At 41.4% G+C, this 19,254-nt stretch overlaps 2 protein-coding genes across 2 annotated transcripts; both read right to left on the reverse strand.

The window, feature by feature from the left end:
* Nucleotides 1-6,440: 6,440 nt before the first annotated feature.
* LOC116410538 (peptidoglycan DL-endopeptidase CwlO-like) lies at nt 6,441-7,428 on the reverse strand. The gene is made up of 3 exons (XM_031901386.1): nt 7,270-7,428; nt 6,943-7,055; nt 6,441-6,815 (listed from the first exon to the last, which is right to left on the reverse strand). The coding sequence occupies exons 1-3, from the start codon at nt 7,299-7,301 to the stop codon at nt 6,625-6,627; spliced, it is 336 nt and encodes a 111-aa protein (XP_031757246.1). The 5' UTR covers nt 7,302-7,428; the 3' UTR covers nt 6,441-6,624.
* Nucleotides 7,429-16,250: 8,822 nt separating this feature from the next.
* LOC116410534 (P17/29C-like protein DDB_G0287399) lies at nt 16,251-17,241 on the reverse strand. Its single transcript, XM_031901379.1, has 2 exons — nt 16,933-17,241; nt 16,251-16,805 (listed from the first exon to the last, which is right to left on the reverse strand). Exons 1-2 carry the CDS (start codon nt 17,027-17,029, stop codon nt 16,435-16,437), a joined length of 468 nt encoding a protein of 155 aa, XP_031757239.1. The 5' UTR covers nt 17,030-17,241; the 3' UTR covers nt 16,251-16,434.
* Nucleotides 17,242-19,254: the final 2,013 nt, after the last annotated feature.

Below are 19,254 nucleotides of genomic sequence, written 5' to 3' on the forward strand. Positions count from 1 at the left end.
GGCAGTAGGGCAAGTTGTGCCAGTAAATGCTAATTCTTTTCATTGCTCTGTATCTGCCTATAAGCATTGTAATTCCTTATACACATCTGCCTGAAGGCCATTTCTTGTTTCTTTTGCTATAGAAACATTCCCTTATATTTTCATTCTGAGAGAGAAACATGGAAAAGCCTCATTATGGGCCTCATGTGGGAGGGGGGCAAAGCGCAACAATAACAGATGGAAAGTCATGCATTTTCCCAATGTTGAAAAGTGACGCCCTGTGTATTTATTATTTTATATTAAAGCGCTCGGGAATTATACCGAAGTAAAGAGTTTCTCAGAAACCTTTTGTATCTCATTAAAGCAAGAAGAATTCATCAAAAATCAAAAAAATAAACTTACCATCAGTTGAATCTGATTTTACAATAACAAAAATAAAAATAAATAAATAAAAAGTTTGAATTTTCATAATTAATAATGTCGAGAGAAATCTCTAGATCGTCTGTTTGGATGTCAGTACAGACTGAAGCAAGTACTTCAGCGTTTGACTGTTACATCTGCATGCATTGTGACATCATCACCTCAGTGTTTGGGGGTTTTATCTTCATGCATTGTGACATCACCAGCTACAACAAATAGGTGGGGGAGGGGCTTGGGCAGACTAGAGAATCTATGTGATGATTGCCTGCAATGATACTGTAGTAACACTGATATTCTGGGCAGTATCAATAATATCTGTATTATTATATGAAAGACACTGGGATTCACACTGAACTAATTATCTCCCCTTTACCTTTTCTATTTCCCCACAGCAGCATTAAAGCACTTTACATTGAAGATATACTTATCTGATTATCACTGAATATAAAATATCATTCTCCTATGGCAAATATCATAAAAATGACATAAATCTTTCATAAATCCTGTTCACTGTAAATGTTTGTGAAAAACAGATCTTTCAGTCAGATGTTTATTTAGGGCAGGGAGGCCACTGTGACAGTAACTGCCATACTGAATGTGAAGGGACGGCAGGAGTGTTGCCATAGTAACACATTGTACAGCTGATAATGGATAGCCATAAGGCGCTTTGGAGCAATGATAAGGGCCCGTGATACAACTTAATAATTACTTCTTAGAGAAACAAAATCATAATGAATCTGCTGCATTTTCCCCAGTGGATCTATTTGTGACGTTTGTTGCGCTTTTTTAACCTAAAACCACAGGAGTTTGTCCCCCCCCCCATGGGGAGAGCACCCAGTGGGGCACATGGAAATGCTGAATGAAGCTTGGACACGCCCAGTTTTTTATGTTACATAGTTACATAGGGTTGAAAAAAGACCAAGTTCAACCCTTCCAAGTAAACCCAGCACCCACAGCCTATATGTGTTTGATATTTAATTGTTCCCATAGAGATTTGGGTCAGTCCACTTGTTGCTGCACAGGGGGGTGCACATAAATCCTCCTCATAGTAACCGGGAAGTGGCTGTACATGTCCGTTATTATGTTGGGCTGAAACCCCCACAGACTGTTCTTCCCCAAACTTGAAGTGGGCGGAGCTGTGAACAGCCAATCAGATTTTACCTATTGACTTGGTGGAAATTCAACCTGCTGCCATTCTCACAGTAATAACACCGGGGTCCCCAAACTTTGCAGGGTTAGGCACCAGGTAACTGTGGTTCAAGGTAAGAAAATGTGGGTGGAGCCACCAACAGCCAATCAGATTTTACCTATTGACTTTCAATGGGGAAATTCAATCTGCTGCCATTCTCACAGTACTAACACCAGGGTCCCCAAACTTTTCACAGTTGGTCACTAGAGGACTGAAGGTTTAGTTTTGAAAAATTGGGTGGAGCCACCAACAGCCAATCAGATTTTAACTATTGATTTTCAATGGGGAAATTCAACCTGCTGCCATTCTCACAGTATTAACACCAGGGTCACTAGGGGACTACATTTTTAGGTTTTAAAAAGTGGGTGGAGCCACCAACAGCCAATCAGACTTCACCTATTGAATTTTTTTTTTTGTTTAAATTTAAAATTCTGCTTTTCTCACACTATTTATATCAGGGTTCCCAAACTTTGCGCAGTCAGTGACTGGATGACTACATATTCAGGGTTAAAACAAGTGGGAGGAGCCACCAACAGCAAATCCATTTCCACCCATTAGATTTTCATTATTTAAATATTAATTCCAGGGTTGTTAAAGTTTCCAGAGTTAGTCACTGGGTATTTGCCGTTTCAAGTTAGAAAAAAGTGGGCGGAGCCAATAAACAGCCAATAACATTTCACCTATTTACTATGGTAATGGTACAACAGATAAGTGTAAAATGCTGTCAGTCTCACAATTTTTATACCTGAGTCCCCAAAATTTGCAAAGTTGGTCACTGGGGGACTGCAGTTCAAAAATAGGAAAAGTGGGTTGGGCCACTAACAGCCAATCAGATTTCATCTACTGAATTTTAAAATGCTGCCATTCTCACACTATTTATGCCAGGGTGCCCACTGTTTGTCACTGGGTGACTTCAACTCAAGGTTAGAAAAAGTGGGCAGAGCCACCAACCACCAATCACAATTCACCTATTGACTTTTATTAGTTTAAATTTAAACTGCTGCCGTTCTGTAACTATTAATCCCGGGGTCCCTAAACTTTGCAGAGTTAGTCACTGGGTAACTGCAGTTCCAGGTTAGAAAAAGGGGGTGGAGCCACCAACTGCCAATCACTGTTGTCACTCGTTGACTTTCAGTGGGGAAATTTAAGTTGCTGCCATTCAGACACTATTAAAACCAGGGTCCCTAAACTTTGCACAGTGGTTTTTACTGTATAACTGTGGTCCAAGGTTAGAGAAAGTGGGCGGAGCCCATTCAGTGACTTCATATTTTTCAACCCAACATGAAGTTTGTTCTCAAACTTCCCTTTCTAGTTTATATATTTTGCTGCACAGATTAGCAGGCTTTCCTTCCCAACCCCAGTAAAGCTACAACGTGAATCTGTGCATGGAAGGGATAGCAGGTCCCCCTTTTAACAGGAATGAATTGGGGCTTGTGCTGAAAATCATTTTGACATTTTTTAATTAAGAAAAATCTAGTTTATTTTTGTCACTAAACAATTAGATAAAACCATTTTAGCTTTTAGCATTTCCCGTCTCATTTCCGGGCTCTGCTGAGTCACATTTTGCATGGAGAGCAGTAAAACTAATTTCCAGAATCTTTCTGTACGAGGTTATTCTGATCTCAAGGCCTAACTACGGCTGCAGCTAAAGGTCTCCATACACGGGCCGATTGTAGCTGCCGATATGGGTCCCTTGGACCGTGTGTAGGGGCAGGAACGAGGGGCCTCCCTGAAATTGGGCAGATATCCATCAGTAGGTTAAAAGATTCAGTTGGATCGGGGACCACATCGGCTCATTGATGTGGTCCCCAAACCGACTGCCCCATTGCCGCCATTATAATTCGATTGTTTGGCCCCAGGGCCAAACAATCGTATTAGCCTACACGTTCCCCGATATTGTCCACCCGTAGGTGGGGGTATCGGGTGAAGATCCGCTTGTTGGCGACTTCACAAAGCGAGCAAATCTTCACGTCTATGGGGACCTTTAGGGTTGGTTCATACAGAGTTTATCATTCCTTAGATTGTAAGCTCCAGTGGGGCAGGGACTGCTGTACATGATGCAGAACCTCTGTAAAGTGTTGTGTAAAATGCAATTAAACCACCAGGAAATAAATAAATCTACCTTTAAAGGACATATAAACCTCACACACAAAAAAATAATCAGTGAACAGTCTCTTTGAAATCCATTCTGGTTGTTTAAAGGTTAATAAGATCCCGATTTCCTTCATATATCGGCATATATCAGAAACATAATTTATGCTACGCACAACATTTCAACTAAATTGGAAGAACTGTATGGGTTAAGGACCCCCAGGACTCCCATTCCAGTGATGGCAGGTTTACGCCAGAAAGCCATACATTTTTTAAACAAACACATTCTGACAAATCCAAGATGTATAAATAGGTTTTCTAGTCCAGATTACCAACTGGGATTTATAGGATATTATCCCCCCGGGGGTCATTAGGTACCGAGATAAAACACCCTACATATGAACGCCAGGGGCCCACTGAGCAGTTTGATGCCCAATATGCACAGATTGGCAAAGCTATGATAATGTAAAATAATTCAGGGAAAAAATACAAAAAAATCACAAAATTCAAATAACAGTGTACAAATCAATAATATATTGAAATATATAAAAAGTGCGATATACAGTACAGGTATCACACCCCTTATCTGGAAACCCATTAAAAATGATTCCCTTTTCTCTGTAATAATAAAACAGTACCTGTACTTGATCCCAACTAAGATATAATTACCCCTTATTGGGGCAGAACAGCCCTATTGGGTTTATTTAATGGTTAAATGATTCCCTTTTCTCTGTAATAATAAAACAGTACCTGTACTTGATCCCAACTAAGATATAATTACCCCTTATTGGGGGCAGAACAGTCCTATTGGGTTTATTTAATGGTTAAATGATTCCCTTTTCTCTGTAATAATAAAACAGTACCTGTACTTGATCCCAACTAAGATATAATTACCCCTTATTGGGGGCAGAACAGCCCTATTGGGTTTATTTGATGGTTAAATGATTCCCTTTTCTCTGCCCGTGTATGGGGACCTTTATTTCTTAGAGGGACACTGGCACTGTGGTATTAGCATTGATTTCAGGCCAGATATCGGTCGGGCAGGCCCGTCGGTAGTGCCCATACACAGGCCGATTAGCTGCCAAATCGATCTAAGGGACCCATATTGGCAGCTACAATCAGCCCATGTATGGGGACCATTAGGTTTGTTTATTGAAAAGGATTTGGCTCAGTGTACAATCTGGGAGTAGCCCTTAAAGGTTATTTGTTAGTTATGAGTTATGTTGACTATTGAGAATTTCAACTGAAGATATGCCTCTGCACTGCAAATTCCAACTCTGCGTGGGAAAATCTCTGCTATTTCATAAGCATTCAATATTTCTGCAGATTTATTTCTCCTGGAACCTTCCTCTGATACTGTCGACCATTCTGTCCTTATACAAATGCTCTGGGTATCTGGGATCAGGCTGCAACCGCTCCTTCTCCATTCCTTTTGCTAACAAATCCTCTTCCTCAAGTCACCAGTATGCAGATGACACCCAGATATATTTATACACCCCTTCACTAATCACTGATGTTCAAACCCAGATAGCTAACTGCCTCCTGGTCTTCCCGCCCAAACCTGGCCCTTCTCCTCCTTTCACCATTACTATTGATGGCATGACCATTAACTCTGTTAATTCTGCACGTTGCCTGGGGTTATCTTTCACCAGTCCCTCTCCTTCTCTAACCATATTAATAACACTGCAATTTTTTCCTTCACAATATTGCCAAGATACGCCCCTTTATTTCACAAGTAACAGCTAAAACACTAATCCATGCCCTTATCCTTTCCCGCTTAAATTACTGCAATCTCCTAATAACCGGCCTCCCAGACTCCCAGACTCCCACCTCTCTCCCCTGCCATTGATCCTAAACTCTGCTGCCAGGATCCTCCTGCTCTCTCCTAGGAGGGAACCCGTTCAGCCTCACTTAAGCTCTCTAGCATGGCTGCCTGTTAAGCAAAGGATCTTACAGAATCCTCCTGCTAACATTCACAGCCCTTCCCTTCTCTTCTCCTCACTACATTTCTTCTCTGGTCTCCCTGCACGTTCCTGGTCGTCTCCTCCGCTCCTCTTAGAGATTCCGTCTTTTTTACACCATCCTCTTTTGTCTTAAACCTTTCTATCTCGCTGCTCCTTCCCTCTGGAACTCTATCCCTGAATCCCCCCGGAGGGAACACTCACCCACTCTCTTTAAGGAAAAACTCAAACTGTACCTTTTGTAGCACTAAAGCATTATTTTGCCTAGTCCTGCACTTAAGGGCAAATGCCCATACCTTGTGCACTCCTACCTTCCAATTTGTACCTGTACCCGACACCTTAGACTGTACCTGTACTAAGGACACGTAATCCCCGGGGTCTATAAAATAAATAGAGGTGCCTTGCTGGGTCAGGTTGGGAGTGGGCAAGTTTGGGTCGGATACCGACTTTTTGTCAACCCATATATCACTAACTCCTATATATTTATATAAATGTCACCCAACACAGACCTGAAAACCAGACATGAAGCTGCATTCATACGTCTAACTACACACGAGACAAATGCAGTATCGGTGAAAACGGCAAGTGTGCCATAGGCCTAAGAAGACAGAATTCTGATTTCAAAAGTTAGTCTGTAAAAATTAACCATTTACGCTCATGACCCGTGCCACACACAATTAGGGTGCTGACACAATTAGGGTGTTAGGGTTTCCATTTCTTTCTGTCTGCAGAGAAACAACTAAAAGGGTCACGTTTCCAACAGTGCAGTTTGAGTCAAACGCAGAGTTACACACTGAACGTTTATAGTTATTGGTAAATTTTATTGACATGAATATGAATAGAGAACATGAGGGTCATCTTGCGGCATTCTAGCACTATGTATTTGTAAAGTCCAATGACGTCGCACAGTGACAAATTCTTCTAAGGATGGAAAATAACAAGAAGGCAGTTGCAAAGTCCTCCTCATCTTCACTGCTGTCACGTTTATTCACTGCCACTAGTGCTACTATTACTGGCATTACTGCCACTTTCATCACTGCCACTAGTGCTACTATTACTGGCATTACTGCCAGATTCACTACTGCCACTTGCACTTTCACTTTCATCACTGCCACTTCGATCACTGCCTTTTTCACTGCTGCCTTCATCTTGTACTTTTAACATCTTCAGCAAGTCTAAAAAACAGAAAATATTGTGAGTATAGTGATATAAAAATTCAGGCCCTCAAATGCAGTTCTCCCCCTAGGCTGCCTAATGGCTACATTCCTGCTATTTCTTTCTGTATATATGGATATTCCTTACCTTCCCCAGTTAGAACTTCATCAAGTGCTTCATCGACGTCATCCGTTTTATGTGGCGTAAAGCACCATTTTACTGCGTCGATAACCATTTTGTGCATTTTAAATTTAATTATCCTACCAAGGGAAAGAAAAACAGAAAGTGTCAGATTAGGTTTCTATAGGATACACACAATGCGCCTAGATTCTGGCCAATCTGGATTGTAGCATTGCCAACAGAAAGGGGTATATAGATGGGGAGTGCAAGAAATGAGGGTGGGGATGTCAGGTCTCTGCTCATTTCTGTGGGACAAATAAGAATGGATAGATTATAAAGATAACCAATACTTACCCGTACAAGCCGATCAAGATCATCACAACCATACCAGACCAAAGCACTTTTTTAAAAAAACTGGGTCCGGTTTCGGCACCGCTCTCTGCAAATAGAGAAAAAAATCATTTTACTTATTGATATATAAATATACAGATTGTGACTGGGAAATGGGCAGTAGGGCAAGTTGTGCCAGTAAATGCTAATTCTTTTCATTGCTCTGTATCTGCCTATAAGAATTGTAATTCCTTATACACATCTGCCTGAAGGCCATTTCTTGTTTCTTTTGCTATAGAAACATTCCCTTATATTTTCATTCTGAGAGAGAAACATGGAAAAGCCTCACTATGGGCCTCATGTGGGAGGGGGGCAAAGCGCAACAATAACAGATGGAAAGTCATGCATTTTCCCAATGTTGAAAAGTGACGCCCTGTGTATTTATTATTTTATATTAAAGCGCTCGGGAATTATACCGAAGTAAAGAGTTTCACAGAAACCTTTTGGATCTCATTAAAGCAAGAAGAATTCATCAAAAATCAAAAAAATAAACTTACCATCAGTTGAATCTGATTTTACAATAACAAAAATAAAAATAAATAAATAAAAAGTTAAAATTTTCATAATAATAATATAGAGAGTAAATCTCTAGATATAGTCTATGACTGGATGTCAGTACAGACTGAAGCAAGTACTTCAGCGTTTGACTGTTACATCTGCATGCATTGTGACATCATCACCTCAGTGTTTGGGGGTTTTATCTTCATGCATTGTGACATCACCAGCTACAACAAATAGAGGGGGAGGGGCTCAGGCAGACTAGAGAATCTATGTGATGATTGCCTGCAATGATACTGTAGTAACACTGATATTCTGGGCAGTATCAATAATATCTGTATTATTATATGAAAGACAATGGGATTCACACTGAACTAATTATCTCCCCTTTACCTTTTCTATTTCCCCACAGCAGCATTAAAGCACTTTACATTGAAGATATACTTATGTTTTATCTGATAATCACTGAATATAAAATATCATTCTCCTTTGGCAAATATCATAAAAATGACATAAATCTTTAATAAATCCTGTTCACTGTAAATGTTTGTGAAAAACAGATCTTTCAGTCAGATGTTTATTTAGGGCAGGGAGGCCACTGTGACAGTAACTGCCATACTGAATGTGAAGGGACGGCAGGAGTGTTGCCATAGTAACACATTGTACAGCTGATAATGGATAGCCATAAGGCGCTTTGGAGCAATGATAAGGGCCCGTGATACAACTTAATAATTACTTGTTAGAGAAACAAAATCATAATGAATCTGCTGCATTTTCCCCAGTGGATCTATTTGTGACGTTTGTTGCGCTTTTTTAACCTAAAACCACAGGAGTTTGTCCCCCCCCCCCATGGGGAGAGCACCCAGTGGGGCACATGGAAATGCTAAATGAAGCGTGGACACGCCAGTTTTTTATGTTACATAGTTACATAGGGTTGAAAAAAGACCAAGTTCAACCCTTCCAAGTAAACCCAGCACCCACAGCCTATATGTGTTTGATATATACTGGTTCCCATAGAGATTTGGGTCAGTCCACTTGTTGCTGCACGGGAGGGTTCACATAAATCCTCCTCATAGTAACCGGGAAGTGGCTGTACATGTCCGTTATTATGTTGGGTTGAAACCCCCACAGACTGTTCTTCCCCAAACTTGAAGTGGGCGGAGCTGTAAACAGCCAATCAGATTTTACCCATTGACTTGGTGGAAATTCAACCTGCTGCCATTCTCACAGTAATAACACCGGGGTCCCCAAACTTTGCAGGGTTAGGCACCAGGTAACTGTGGTTCAAGGTAAGAAAATGTGGGTGGAGCCACCAACAGCCAATCAGATTTTACCTATTGACTTTCAATGGGGAAATTCAATCTGCTGCCATTCTCACAGAATTAACACCAGGGTCCCCAAACTTTTCACAGTTGGTCACTAGGGGACAGCAGTTTTAGTTTTTAAAAGTGGGTGGAGCCACCAACAACCAATCAGATTTCACCTATTGAATTTTATTGGTTTGTTTCCAGGGTTCCCAAACTTTGCATAGACACTGGGTGACTACACATTTAAGGTTTTTTGTATTTTTGTAAGTGGGTGGAGCCACCAACACCCAATCAGATTTTACCTATTGACTTTACATGGGGAAATCCAACCTGCTGCCATTCTCACAGTACTAACACCAGGTTCCCCAAACTTTTCACAGTTGGTCACTAGAGGACTGCAGTTTTAGTTTTGAAAAGGTGGGCGGGGCCACCAACAGCCAATCAGATTTCACCTATTGAATTTTATTGGTTTGATGCCAGGGTTCCCAAACTTTGCACTGTCAGTCACTGCGTGACTTCGTACTCAAGGTTAGAAAAAGTGGGTGGGGCTGCCAAAAGCCAATCACATTTCTTTCATTGTTTTCAGTGGGGAAATTTTAACTGCTGCCATTCTCACACAGGGTCCCCAAACTTTGCACAGTTTGTCACTGGGTGACTATGTTCCACGTTTAGAAAAGTGGGCGGGGCCAACAACAACCAATCAGATTTCACCTATAGACTTCATATGTTTAAATTTAAACTGCGGCCATTCTTTAAATATTAATACTAAGGTCTCCAAACTTTGCAGAGTTAGTCACCTGGTAACTGCAGTTCAGAGTTAGAAAAATTGGGTGGAGCCACCAACAGCCAATCAGATTTTAACTATTGATTTTCAATGGGGAAATTCAACCTGCTGCCATTCTCACAGTATTAACACCAGGGTCACTAGGGGACTACATTTTTAGGTTTTAAAAAGTGGGTGGAGCCACCAACAGCCAATCAGACTTCACCTATTGAATTTTTTTTTGTTTAAATTTAAAATTCTGCTTTTCTCACACTATTTATATCAGGGTTCCCAAACTTTGCGCAGTCAGTGACTGGATGACTACATATTCAGGGTTAAAACAAGTGGGAGGAGCCACCAACAGCAAATCCATTTCCACCCATTAGATTTTCATTATTTAAATATTAATTCCAGGGTTGTTAAAGTTTCCAGAGTTAGTCACTGGGTATTTGCCGTTTCAAGTTAGAAAAAAGTGGGCGGAGCCAATAAACAGCCAATAACATTTCACCTATTTACTATGGTAATGGTACAACAGATAAGTGTAAAATGCTGTCAGTCTCACAATTTTTATACCTGAGTCCCCAAAATTTGCAAAGTTGGTCACTGGGGGACTGCAGTTCAAAAATAGGAAAAGTGGGTTGGGCCACTAACAGCCAATCAGATTTCATCTACCGAATTTTAAAATGCTGCCATTCTCACACTATTTATGCCAGGGTGCCCACTGTTTGTCACTGGGTGACTTCAACTCAAGGTTAGAAAAAGTGGGCAGAGCCACCAACCACCAATCACAATTCACCTATTGACTTTTATTAGTTTAAATTTAAACTGCTGCCGTTCTGTAACTATTAATCCCGGGGTCCCTAAACTTTGCAGAGTTAGTCACTGGGTAACTGCAGTTCCAGGTTAGAAAAAGGGGGTGGAGCCACCAACTGCCAATCACTGTTGTCACTCGTTGACTTTCAGTGGGGAAATTTAAGTTGCTGCCATTCAGACACTATTAAAACCAGGGTCCCTAAACTTTGCACAGTGGTTTTTACTGTATAACTGTGGTCCAAGGTTAGAGAAAGTGGTCGGAGCCCATTCAGTGACTTCATATTTTTCAACCCAACATGAAGTTTGTTCTCAAACTTCCCTTTCTAGTTTATATATTTTGCTGCACAGATTAGCAGGCTTTCCTTCCCAACCCCAGTAAAGCTACAACGTGAATCTGTGCATGGAAGGGATAGCAGGTCCCCCTTTTAACAGGAATGAATTGGGGCTTGTGCTGAAAATCATTTTGACATTTTTTAATTAAGAAAAATCTAGTTTATTTTTGTCACTAAACAATTAGATAAAACCATTTTAGCTTTTAGCATTTCCCGTCTCATTTCCGGGCTCTGCTGAGTCACATTTTGCATGGAGAGCAGTAAAACTAATTTCCAGAATCTTTCTGTACGAGGTTATTCTGATCTCAAGGCCTAACTACGGCTGCAGCTAAAGGTCCCCATACACGGGCCGATTGTAGCTGCTGATATGTGTCCCTTGGACCGTGTGTAGGGGCAGGAACGAGGGGCCTCCCGACCGACATTTGGCCTGAAATTGGGCAGATATCGATCAGTAGGTTAAAAGATTCAGTTGGATCGGGGACCACATCGGCTCATTGATGTGGTCCCCAAACCGACTGCCCCATTGCCGCCATTATAATTCGATTGTTTGGCCCCAGGGCCAAACAACCGAATTAGCCTACACGTTCCCCGATATCGCCAACCCGTAGGTGGGGATATCGGGTGAAGATCCGCTTGTTGGCGACTTCACAAAGCGAGCAAATCTTCACGTCTATGGGGACCTTTAGGGTTGGTTCATACAGAGTTTATCATTCCTTAGATTGTAAGCTCCAGTGGGGCAGGGGCTGCTGTAAATGATGCAGAACCTCTGTAAAGTGTTGTGTAAAATGCAATAAAACCACCAGGAAATAAATAAATCTACCTTTAAAGGACATATAAACCTCACACACAAAAAAATAATCAGTGAACAGTCTCTTTGAAATCCATTCTGGTTGTTTAAAGGTTAATAAGATCCCGATTTCCTTCATATATCGGCATATATCAGAAACATAATTTATGCTACACACAACATTTCAACTAAATTGGAAGAACTGTATGGGTTAAGGACCCCCAGGACTCCCATTCCAGTGATGGCAGGTTTACGCAGAAAGCCATACATTTTTTAAACAAACACATTCTGACAAATCCAAGATGTATAAATAGGTTTTCTAGTCCAGATTACCAATTGGGATTTATAGGATATTATCCCCCCGGGGGTCATTAGGTACCGAGATAAAACACCCTACATATGAACGCCAGGGGCCCACTGAGCAGTTTGATGCCCAATATGCACAGATTGGCAAAGCTATGATAATGTAAAATAATTCAGGGAAAAAATACAATAAAATCACAAAATTCAAATAACAGTGTACAAATCAATAATATATTGAAATGTATTTGATTGTGCGTATAATCTACTCATTTCCGGGTGACAGAACCTTTCGCAGTCATTGTCCTACCGGGATTCAATGTAAATCAACAGTCCTACCGCAATTTTTAATTCTTTTAATGCTTATTTGGGAGAGCACCCTATTGGAGTTATACTGGGAGTGTGCGGGTCCAGCTAAGTGAGATATACAGTACAGGTATCGGACCCCTTATCCAGAAACCCATTATCCAGAAAGTTCAGAATTACGGAAAGGTCGTCTCCCATAGACTCCATTTTAATAAAATAATTCACATTTTTAAAAATGATTCCCTTTTCTCTGTAATAATAAAACAGTACCTGCACTTGATCCCAACTAAGATATAATTACCCCTTATTGGGGGCAGAACAGCCCTATTGGGTTTATTTAATGGTTAAATGATTCCCTTTTCTCTGTAATAATAAAACAGTACCTGTACTTGATCCCAACTAAGATATAATTACCCCTTATTGGGGGCAGAACAGTCCTATTGGGTTTATTTAATGGTTAAATGATTCCCTTTTCTCTGCCTGTGTATGGGGACGTTTATTTCTTAGTGGGACACTGGCACCATGCTATTAGCAGCACAACTTAATCGATCCATCTGTACGCGGGATACGTCCCTTCTTTACACATTTGCATTTATACATTAGAGTGAGAAATGTAAGATTGACTTTTAGTTTAACTCTCTGGTTGCTAGGGTCCAATTTATATTAGCAACCAGGCAGAGGTTTAAAGGGACACTGCCATATGAACTGGAGAGCGCCGGAATGGAAAAATAAGTAATAAAAAGTATCAATAAATCTTATTCTGGGGTCCTCCCATTTGAAAGCTGGAGGAGAAAATAAAAAAAAAGAAAGAAAACAAAAACAAAAAATAATAATAATAATCAGATCAGAGTGCCTGAAATGTTATATTTGCACCCATTGACTTCCAGTATGGGCGCAGTCTGACCTATCCCATACATTTAGTGTTTTGGTATGACTAGGTCAGCGGGACTGTCCATTCCATTAGGAATCAGCTGGGTGCTGAAGGCCCAACTGCAATTACACTAAGGGGCACATTTACTAATCCACGAATACGAAAAAATTCGTATTGGAAACGAAAATTTCTGAACTTTTTTGTCGCTGGCGCGACTTTTTCATATTTTTCACGACTTTTCGCCACAAATTCGATCAGTGCAATTGCGCACAAAAGAACGGACGTTCTTTCGTTCAATCCGAAGATTATGGTAAGGTGACGAAAAGTCGCGGAAAATACGAAAAAGTCGTGCCGGCGACGAAAAAGTCGCAAAAATACAGATCATTACGAAAAAAACGCATTCAGACGCCTTCGGAGCATTCGTGGTAAATGTAAAATGTGCCCCTAAGTCTGCGGTGTGGATAAGCCCTTAAACAAACAGCCTCTCCCATGTGGCTTTTATCATTGCTCCTTAAGGGCCGATCCGCTCGCTTGGCAATATCGCCCACCCGTAGGTGGGGATATCGGGAGAATCCAGGCTAATTCGATCGTTTGGCCCCAGGGCCAAACGATTGAATTATAACAACGGGTATAGGAAAAGTCGGTCCGGGGACCTCATCAACGAGCCGATGCAGTCCCCGATCCGACTAGATTTTCTAACCTGCCCGAACGAGATCTGGGTGATTTCAGGCCAGATATCAGTCGGGTAGTCCCGTCGGTGGTACCCATACCCAGGCCGATTAGCTGCTGAATCAGTCTAAGGGACCTCGGGAGCTAGAATCGGCCCGTGTATTGGGACCTTTAGGTTTGTGACGACTGCATCGTCCTTCAAAGCAACATCGGCGCCGTGTATGAACGTTGGTGGTACGAAAACTTATTAACATGACTTATTGTCCCAAGACTAAAGTGCTCTGTCTGTGGAGGAGAAATGGCCAAGAAACTCAGCTCAACAAATTCTTCACCAAGAAGGTAACAGGGCTGTGTTTGGCAGAAGGGGAGGATGAAAAGTCCAGTTGGGAATGATCAGAGTTTGGGGTCTTCAAGCTCCATACACAATGGCAGATTAAATTAGCAAACCTGCACACTTCCCATAGTCCATGTATACTGGTTGGGGCAAGTAGGCCACATACACATACCAACAATCACAGTTTTGTACAATATTATTGGTACATGCACGGCACGCTTAACTTTGTCCGGAGACAGGAGCTGCTGTTCATTAGTAGCTGCATTCTCTTTTCTACCTGGTAGAGGGAGATCTGCTCCTTCCTATGGTTTTACATGGCTTGAAAAACGTTGCTTTCAAAGAGAGAGAGACCAATTAATCCCTGTACTGAAAAGGATTTTGCTCAGTGTACAATCTGGGAGTAGCCCTTAGAGGTTATTTGTTGGTCATGAGTTATGTTGACTATTGAGAATTTCAACTGAAGATATGCCTCTGCACTGCAAATTCCAACTCTGCGTGGGAAAATTTCTGCCATTTCATAAGCATTCAATATTTCTGCAGATTTATTTCTCCTGGAACCTTCCTCTGCTTTTGATACTGTCGACCATTTTGTCCTTATACAAATGCTCTGGGTATCTGGGATCAGGCTGCAACCGCTCCTTCTCCATTCCTTTTGCTAACAAATCCTCTTCCTCAAGTCACCAGTATGCAGATGACACCCAGATATATTTATACACCCCTTCACTAATCACTGATGTTAAAACCCAGATAGCTAACTGCCTCCTGGTCTTCCCGCCCAAACCTGGCCCTTCTCCTCCTTTCACCATTACTATTGATGGCATGACCATTAACCCTGTTAATTCTGCACGTTGCCTTGGGTTATCTTTGACCAGTCCCTCTCCTTCTCTAACCATATTAATAACACTGCAATTTTTTCCTTCGCAATATTGCCAAGATACGCCCCTTTATTTCACAAGTAACAGCTAAAACACTAATACATGCCCTTATCCTTTCCCGCTTAAATTACTGCAATCTCCTAATAACCGGCCTCCCAGACTCCCACCTCTCTCCCCTGCCATTGATCCTAAACTCTGCTGCCAGGATCCTGCTGTTCTCTCCTAGGAGGGAACCCGTTCAGCCTCACTTAAGCTCTCTGGCATGGCTGCCTGTTAAGCAAAGGATCTTACAGAATCCTCCTGCTAACATTCACAGCCCTTCCCTTCTCTGCTCCTCACTACATTTCTTCTCTGGTCTCCCTGCACGTTCCTGGTCGTCTCCTCCGCTCCTCTTAGAGACTCCGTCTTTTTTACACCATCCTCTTTTGTCTTAACCCTTTCTATCTCGCTGCTCCTTCCCTCTGGAACTCTATCCCTGAATCCCCCCGGAGGGAACACTCACCCACTCTCTTTAAGGAAAAACTCAAACTGTACCTTTTGTAGCACTAAAGCATTATTTTGCCTAGTCCTGCACTTAAGGGCAAATGCCCATACCTTGTGCACTCCTACCTTCCAATTTGTACCTGTACCCGACACCTTAGACTGTACCTGTACTAAGGACACGTAACCCCCCGGGGTCTATAAATTGAGGTGCCTTGCTGGGTCAGGTTGGGAGTGGGCAAGTTTGGGTCGGATACCGACTTTTTGTCAACCCATATATCACTAACTCCTATATATTTATATAAATGTCACCCAACACAGACCTGAAAACCAGACATGAAGCTGCATTCATACGACTAACTACACACGAGACAAATGCAGTATCGGTGAAAACACCAAGTGTGCCATAGGCCTAAGAAGACTGAATTCTGATTTCAAAAGTCTGTAAAAATTAACCATTTACGCTCATGACCCGTGCCACACACAATTAGGGTGCTGACACAATTAGGGTGTTAGGGTTTCCATTTCTTTCTGTCTACAGAGAAACAACTAAAAGGGTCACGTTTCCAACAGTGCAGTTTGAGTCAAACGCAGAGTTACACACTGAACGTTTATAGTTATTGGTAAATTTTATTGACATGAATATGAATAGAGAACATGAGGGTCATCTTGCGGCATTCTAGCACTATGTATTTGTAAAGTCCAATGACGTCGCACAGTGACAAATTCTTCTAAGGAAGGAAAATAACAAGAAGGCAGTTGCAAAGTCCTCCTCATCTTCACTGCTGTCACGTTTATTCACTGCCACTAGTGCTACTATTACTGGCATTACTGCCACTTTCATCACTGCCACTAGTGCTACTATTACTGGCATTACTGCCACTTTCATCACTGCCACTAGTGCTACTATTACTGGCATTACTGCCACTTTCATCACTGCCACTAGTGCTACTATTACTGGCATTACTGCCACTTTCATCACTGCCACTAGTGCTACTATTACTGGCATTACTGCCACTTTCATCACTGCCACTAGTGCTACTATTACTGGCATTACTGCCAGATTCACTACTGCCACTTGCACTTTCACTTTCATCACTGCCACTTCGATCACTGCCTTTTTCACTGCTGCCTTCATCTTGTACTTTTAACATCTTCAGCAAGTCTAAAAAACAGAAAATATTGTGAGTATAGTGATATAAAAATTCAGGCCCTCAAATGCAGTTCTCCCCCTAGGCTGCCTAATGGCTACATTCCTGCTATTTCTTTCTATATATATGGATATTCCTTACCTTCCCCAGTTAGAACTTCATCAAGTGCTTCATCGACGTCATCCGTTTTATGTGGCGTAAAGCACCATTTTACTGCGTCGATAACCATTTTGTGCATTTTAAATTTAATTATCCTACCAAGGGGAAGAAAAACAGAAAGTGTCAGATTAGGTTTCTATAGGATACACACAATGCGCCTAGATTCTGGCCAATATGGATTGTAGCATTGCCAACAGAAAGGGGTATATAGATGGGGAGTGCAAGAAATGAGGGTGGGGATGTCAGGTCTCTGCTCATTTCTGTGGGACAAATAAGAATGGATAGATTATAAAGATAACCAATACTTACCCGTATAAGCCGATCAAGATCATCACAACCATACCAGACCAAAGCACTTTTTTAAAAAAACTGGGTCCGGTTTCGGCACCGCTCTCTGCAAATAGAGAAAAAAATCATTTTACTTATTGATATATAAATATACAGATTGTGACTGGGAAATGGGCAGTAGGGCAAGTTGTGCCAGTAAATGCTAATTCTTTTCATTGCTCTGTATCTGCCTATAAGAATTGTAATTCCTTATACACATCTGCCTGAAGGCCATTTCTTGTTTCTTTTGCTATAGAAACATTCCCTTATATTTTCATTCTGAGAGAGAAACATGGAAAAGCCTCACTATGGGCCTCATGTGGGAGGGGGGCAAAGCGCAACAATAACAGATGGAAAGTCATGCATTTTCCCAATGTTGAAAAGTGACGCCCTGTGTATTTATTATTTTATATTAAAGCGCTCGGGAATTATACCGAAGTAAAGAGTTTCTCAGAAACCTTTTGTATCTCATTAAAGCAAGAAGAATTCATCAAAAATCAAAAAAATAAACTTACCATCAGTTGAATCTGATTTTACAATAACAAAAATAAAAATAAATAAATAAAAAGTTTGAATTTTCATAATTAATAATATAGAGAGTAAATCTCTAGATCGTCTGTTTGGATGTCAGTACAGACTGAAGCAAGTACTTCAGCGTTTGACTGTTACATCTGCATGCATTGTGACATCATCACCTCAGTGTTTGGGGGTTTTATCTTCATGCATTGTGACATCACCAGCTACAACAAATAGGGGGGGGGAGGGGCTTGGGCAGACTAGAGAATCTATGTGATGATTGCCTGCAATGATACTGTAGTAACACTGATATTCTGGGCAGTATCAATAATATCTGTATTATTATATGAAAGACACTGGGATTCACACTCAACTAATTATCTCTCCTTTACCTTTTCTATTTCCCCACAGCAGCATTAAAGCACTTTACATTGAAGATATACTTATGTTTTATCTGATAATCACTGAATATAAAAAATTATTCTCCTGTGGCAAATATCATAAAAATGACATAAATCTTTAATAAATCCTGTTCACTGAAAATGTTTGTGAAAAACAGATCTTTCAGTCAGATGTTTATTTAGGGCAGGGAGGCCACTGTGACAGTATCTGCCATACTGAATGTGAAGGGACGGCAGGAGTGTTGCCATAGTAACACATTGTACAGCTGATAATGGATAGCCATAAGGCGCTTTGGAGCAATGATAAGGGCCCGTGATACAACTTAATAATTACTTGTTAGAGAAACAAAATCATAATGAATCTGCTGCATTTTCCCCAGTGGATCTATTTGTGACGTTTGTTGCGCTTTTTTAACCTAAAACCACAGGAGTTTGTCGCCCCCCCCCATGGGGAGAGCACCCAGTGGGGCACATGGAAATGCTGAATGAAGCGTGGACACGCCCAGTTTTTTATGTTACATAGTTACATAGGGTTGAAAAAAGACCAAGTTCAACCCTTCCAAGTAAACCCAGCACCCACAGCCTATATGTGTTTGATATATACTGGTTCCCATAGAGATTTGGGTCAGTCCACTTGTTGCTGCACAGGGGGGTGCACATAAATCCTCCTCATGGTAACCGGGAAGTGGCTGTACATGTCCGTTATTATGTTGGGTTGAAACCCCCACAGACTGTTCTTCCCCAAACTTGAAGTGGGCGGAGCTGTAAACAGCCAATCAGATTTTACCTATTGACTTGGTGGAAATTCAACCTGCTGCCATTCTCACAGTAATAACACCGGGGTCCCCAAACTTTGCAGGGTTAGGCACCAGGTAACTGTGGTTCAAGGTAAGAAAATGTGGGTGGAGCCACCAACAGCCAATCAGATTTTACCTATTGACTTTCAATGGGGAAATTCAATCTGCTGCCATTCTCACAGAATTAACACCAGGGTCCCCAAACTTTTCACAGTTGGTCACTAGGGGACAGCAGTTTTAGTTTTGAAAAGTGGGTGGAGCCA

Source organism: Xenopus tropicalis, chromosome 4, assembly GCF_000004195.4.
Source record: "Xenopus tropicalis strain Nigerian chromosome 4, UCB_Xtro_10.0, whole genome shotgun sequence".
NCBI lineage: Eukaryota > Metazoa > Chordata > Amphibia > Anura > Pipidae > Xenopus > Xenopus tropicalis.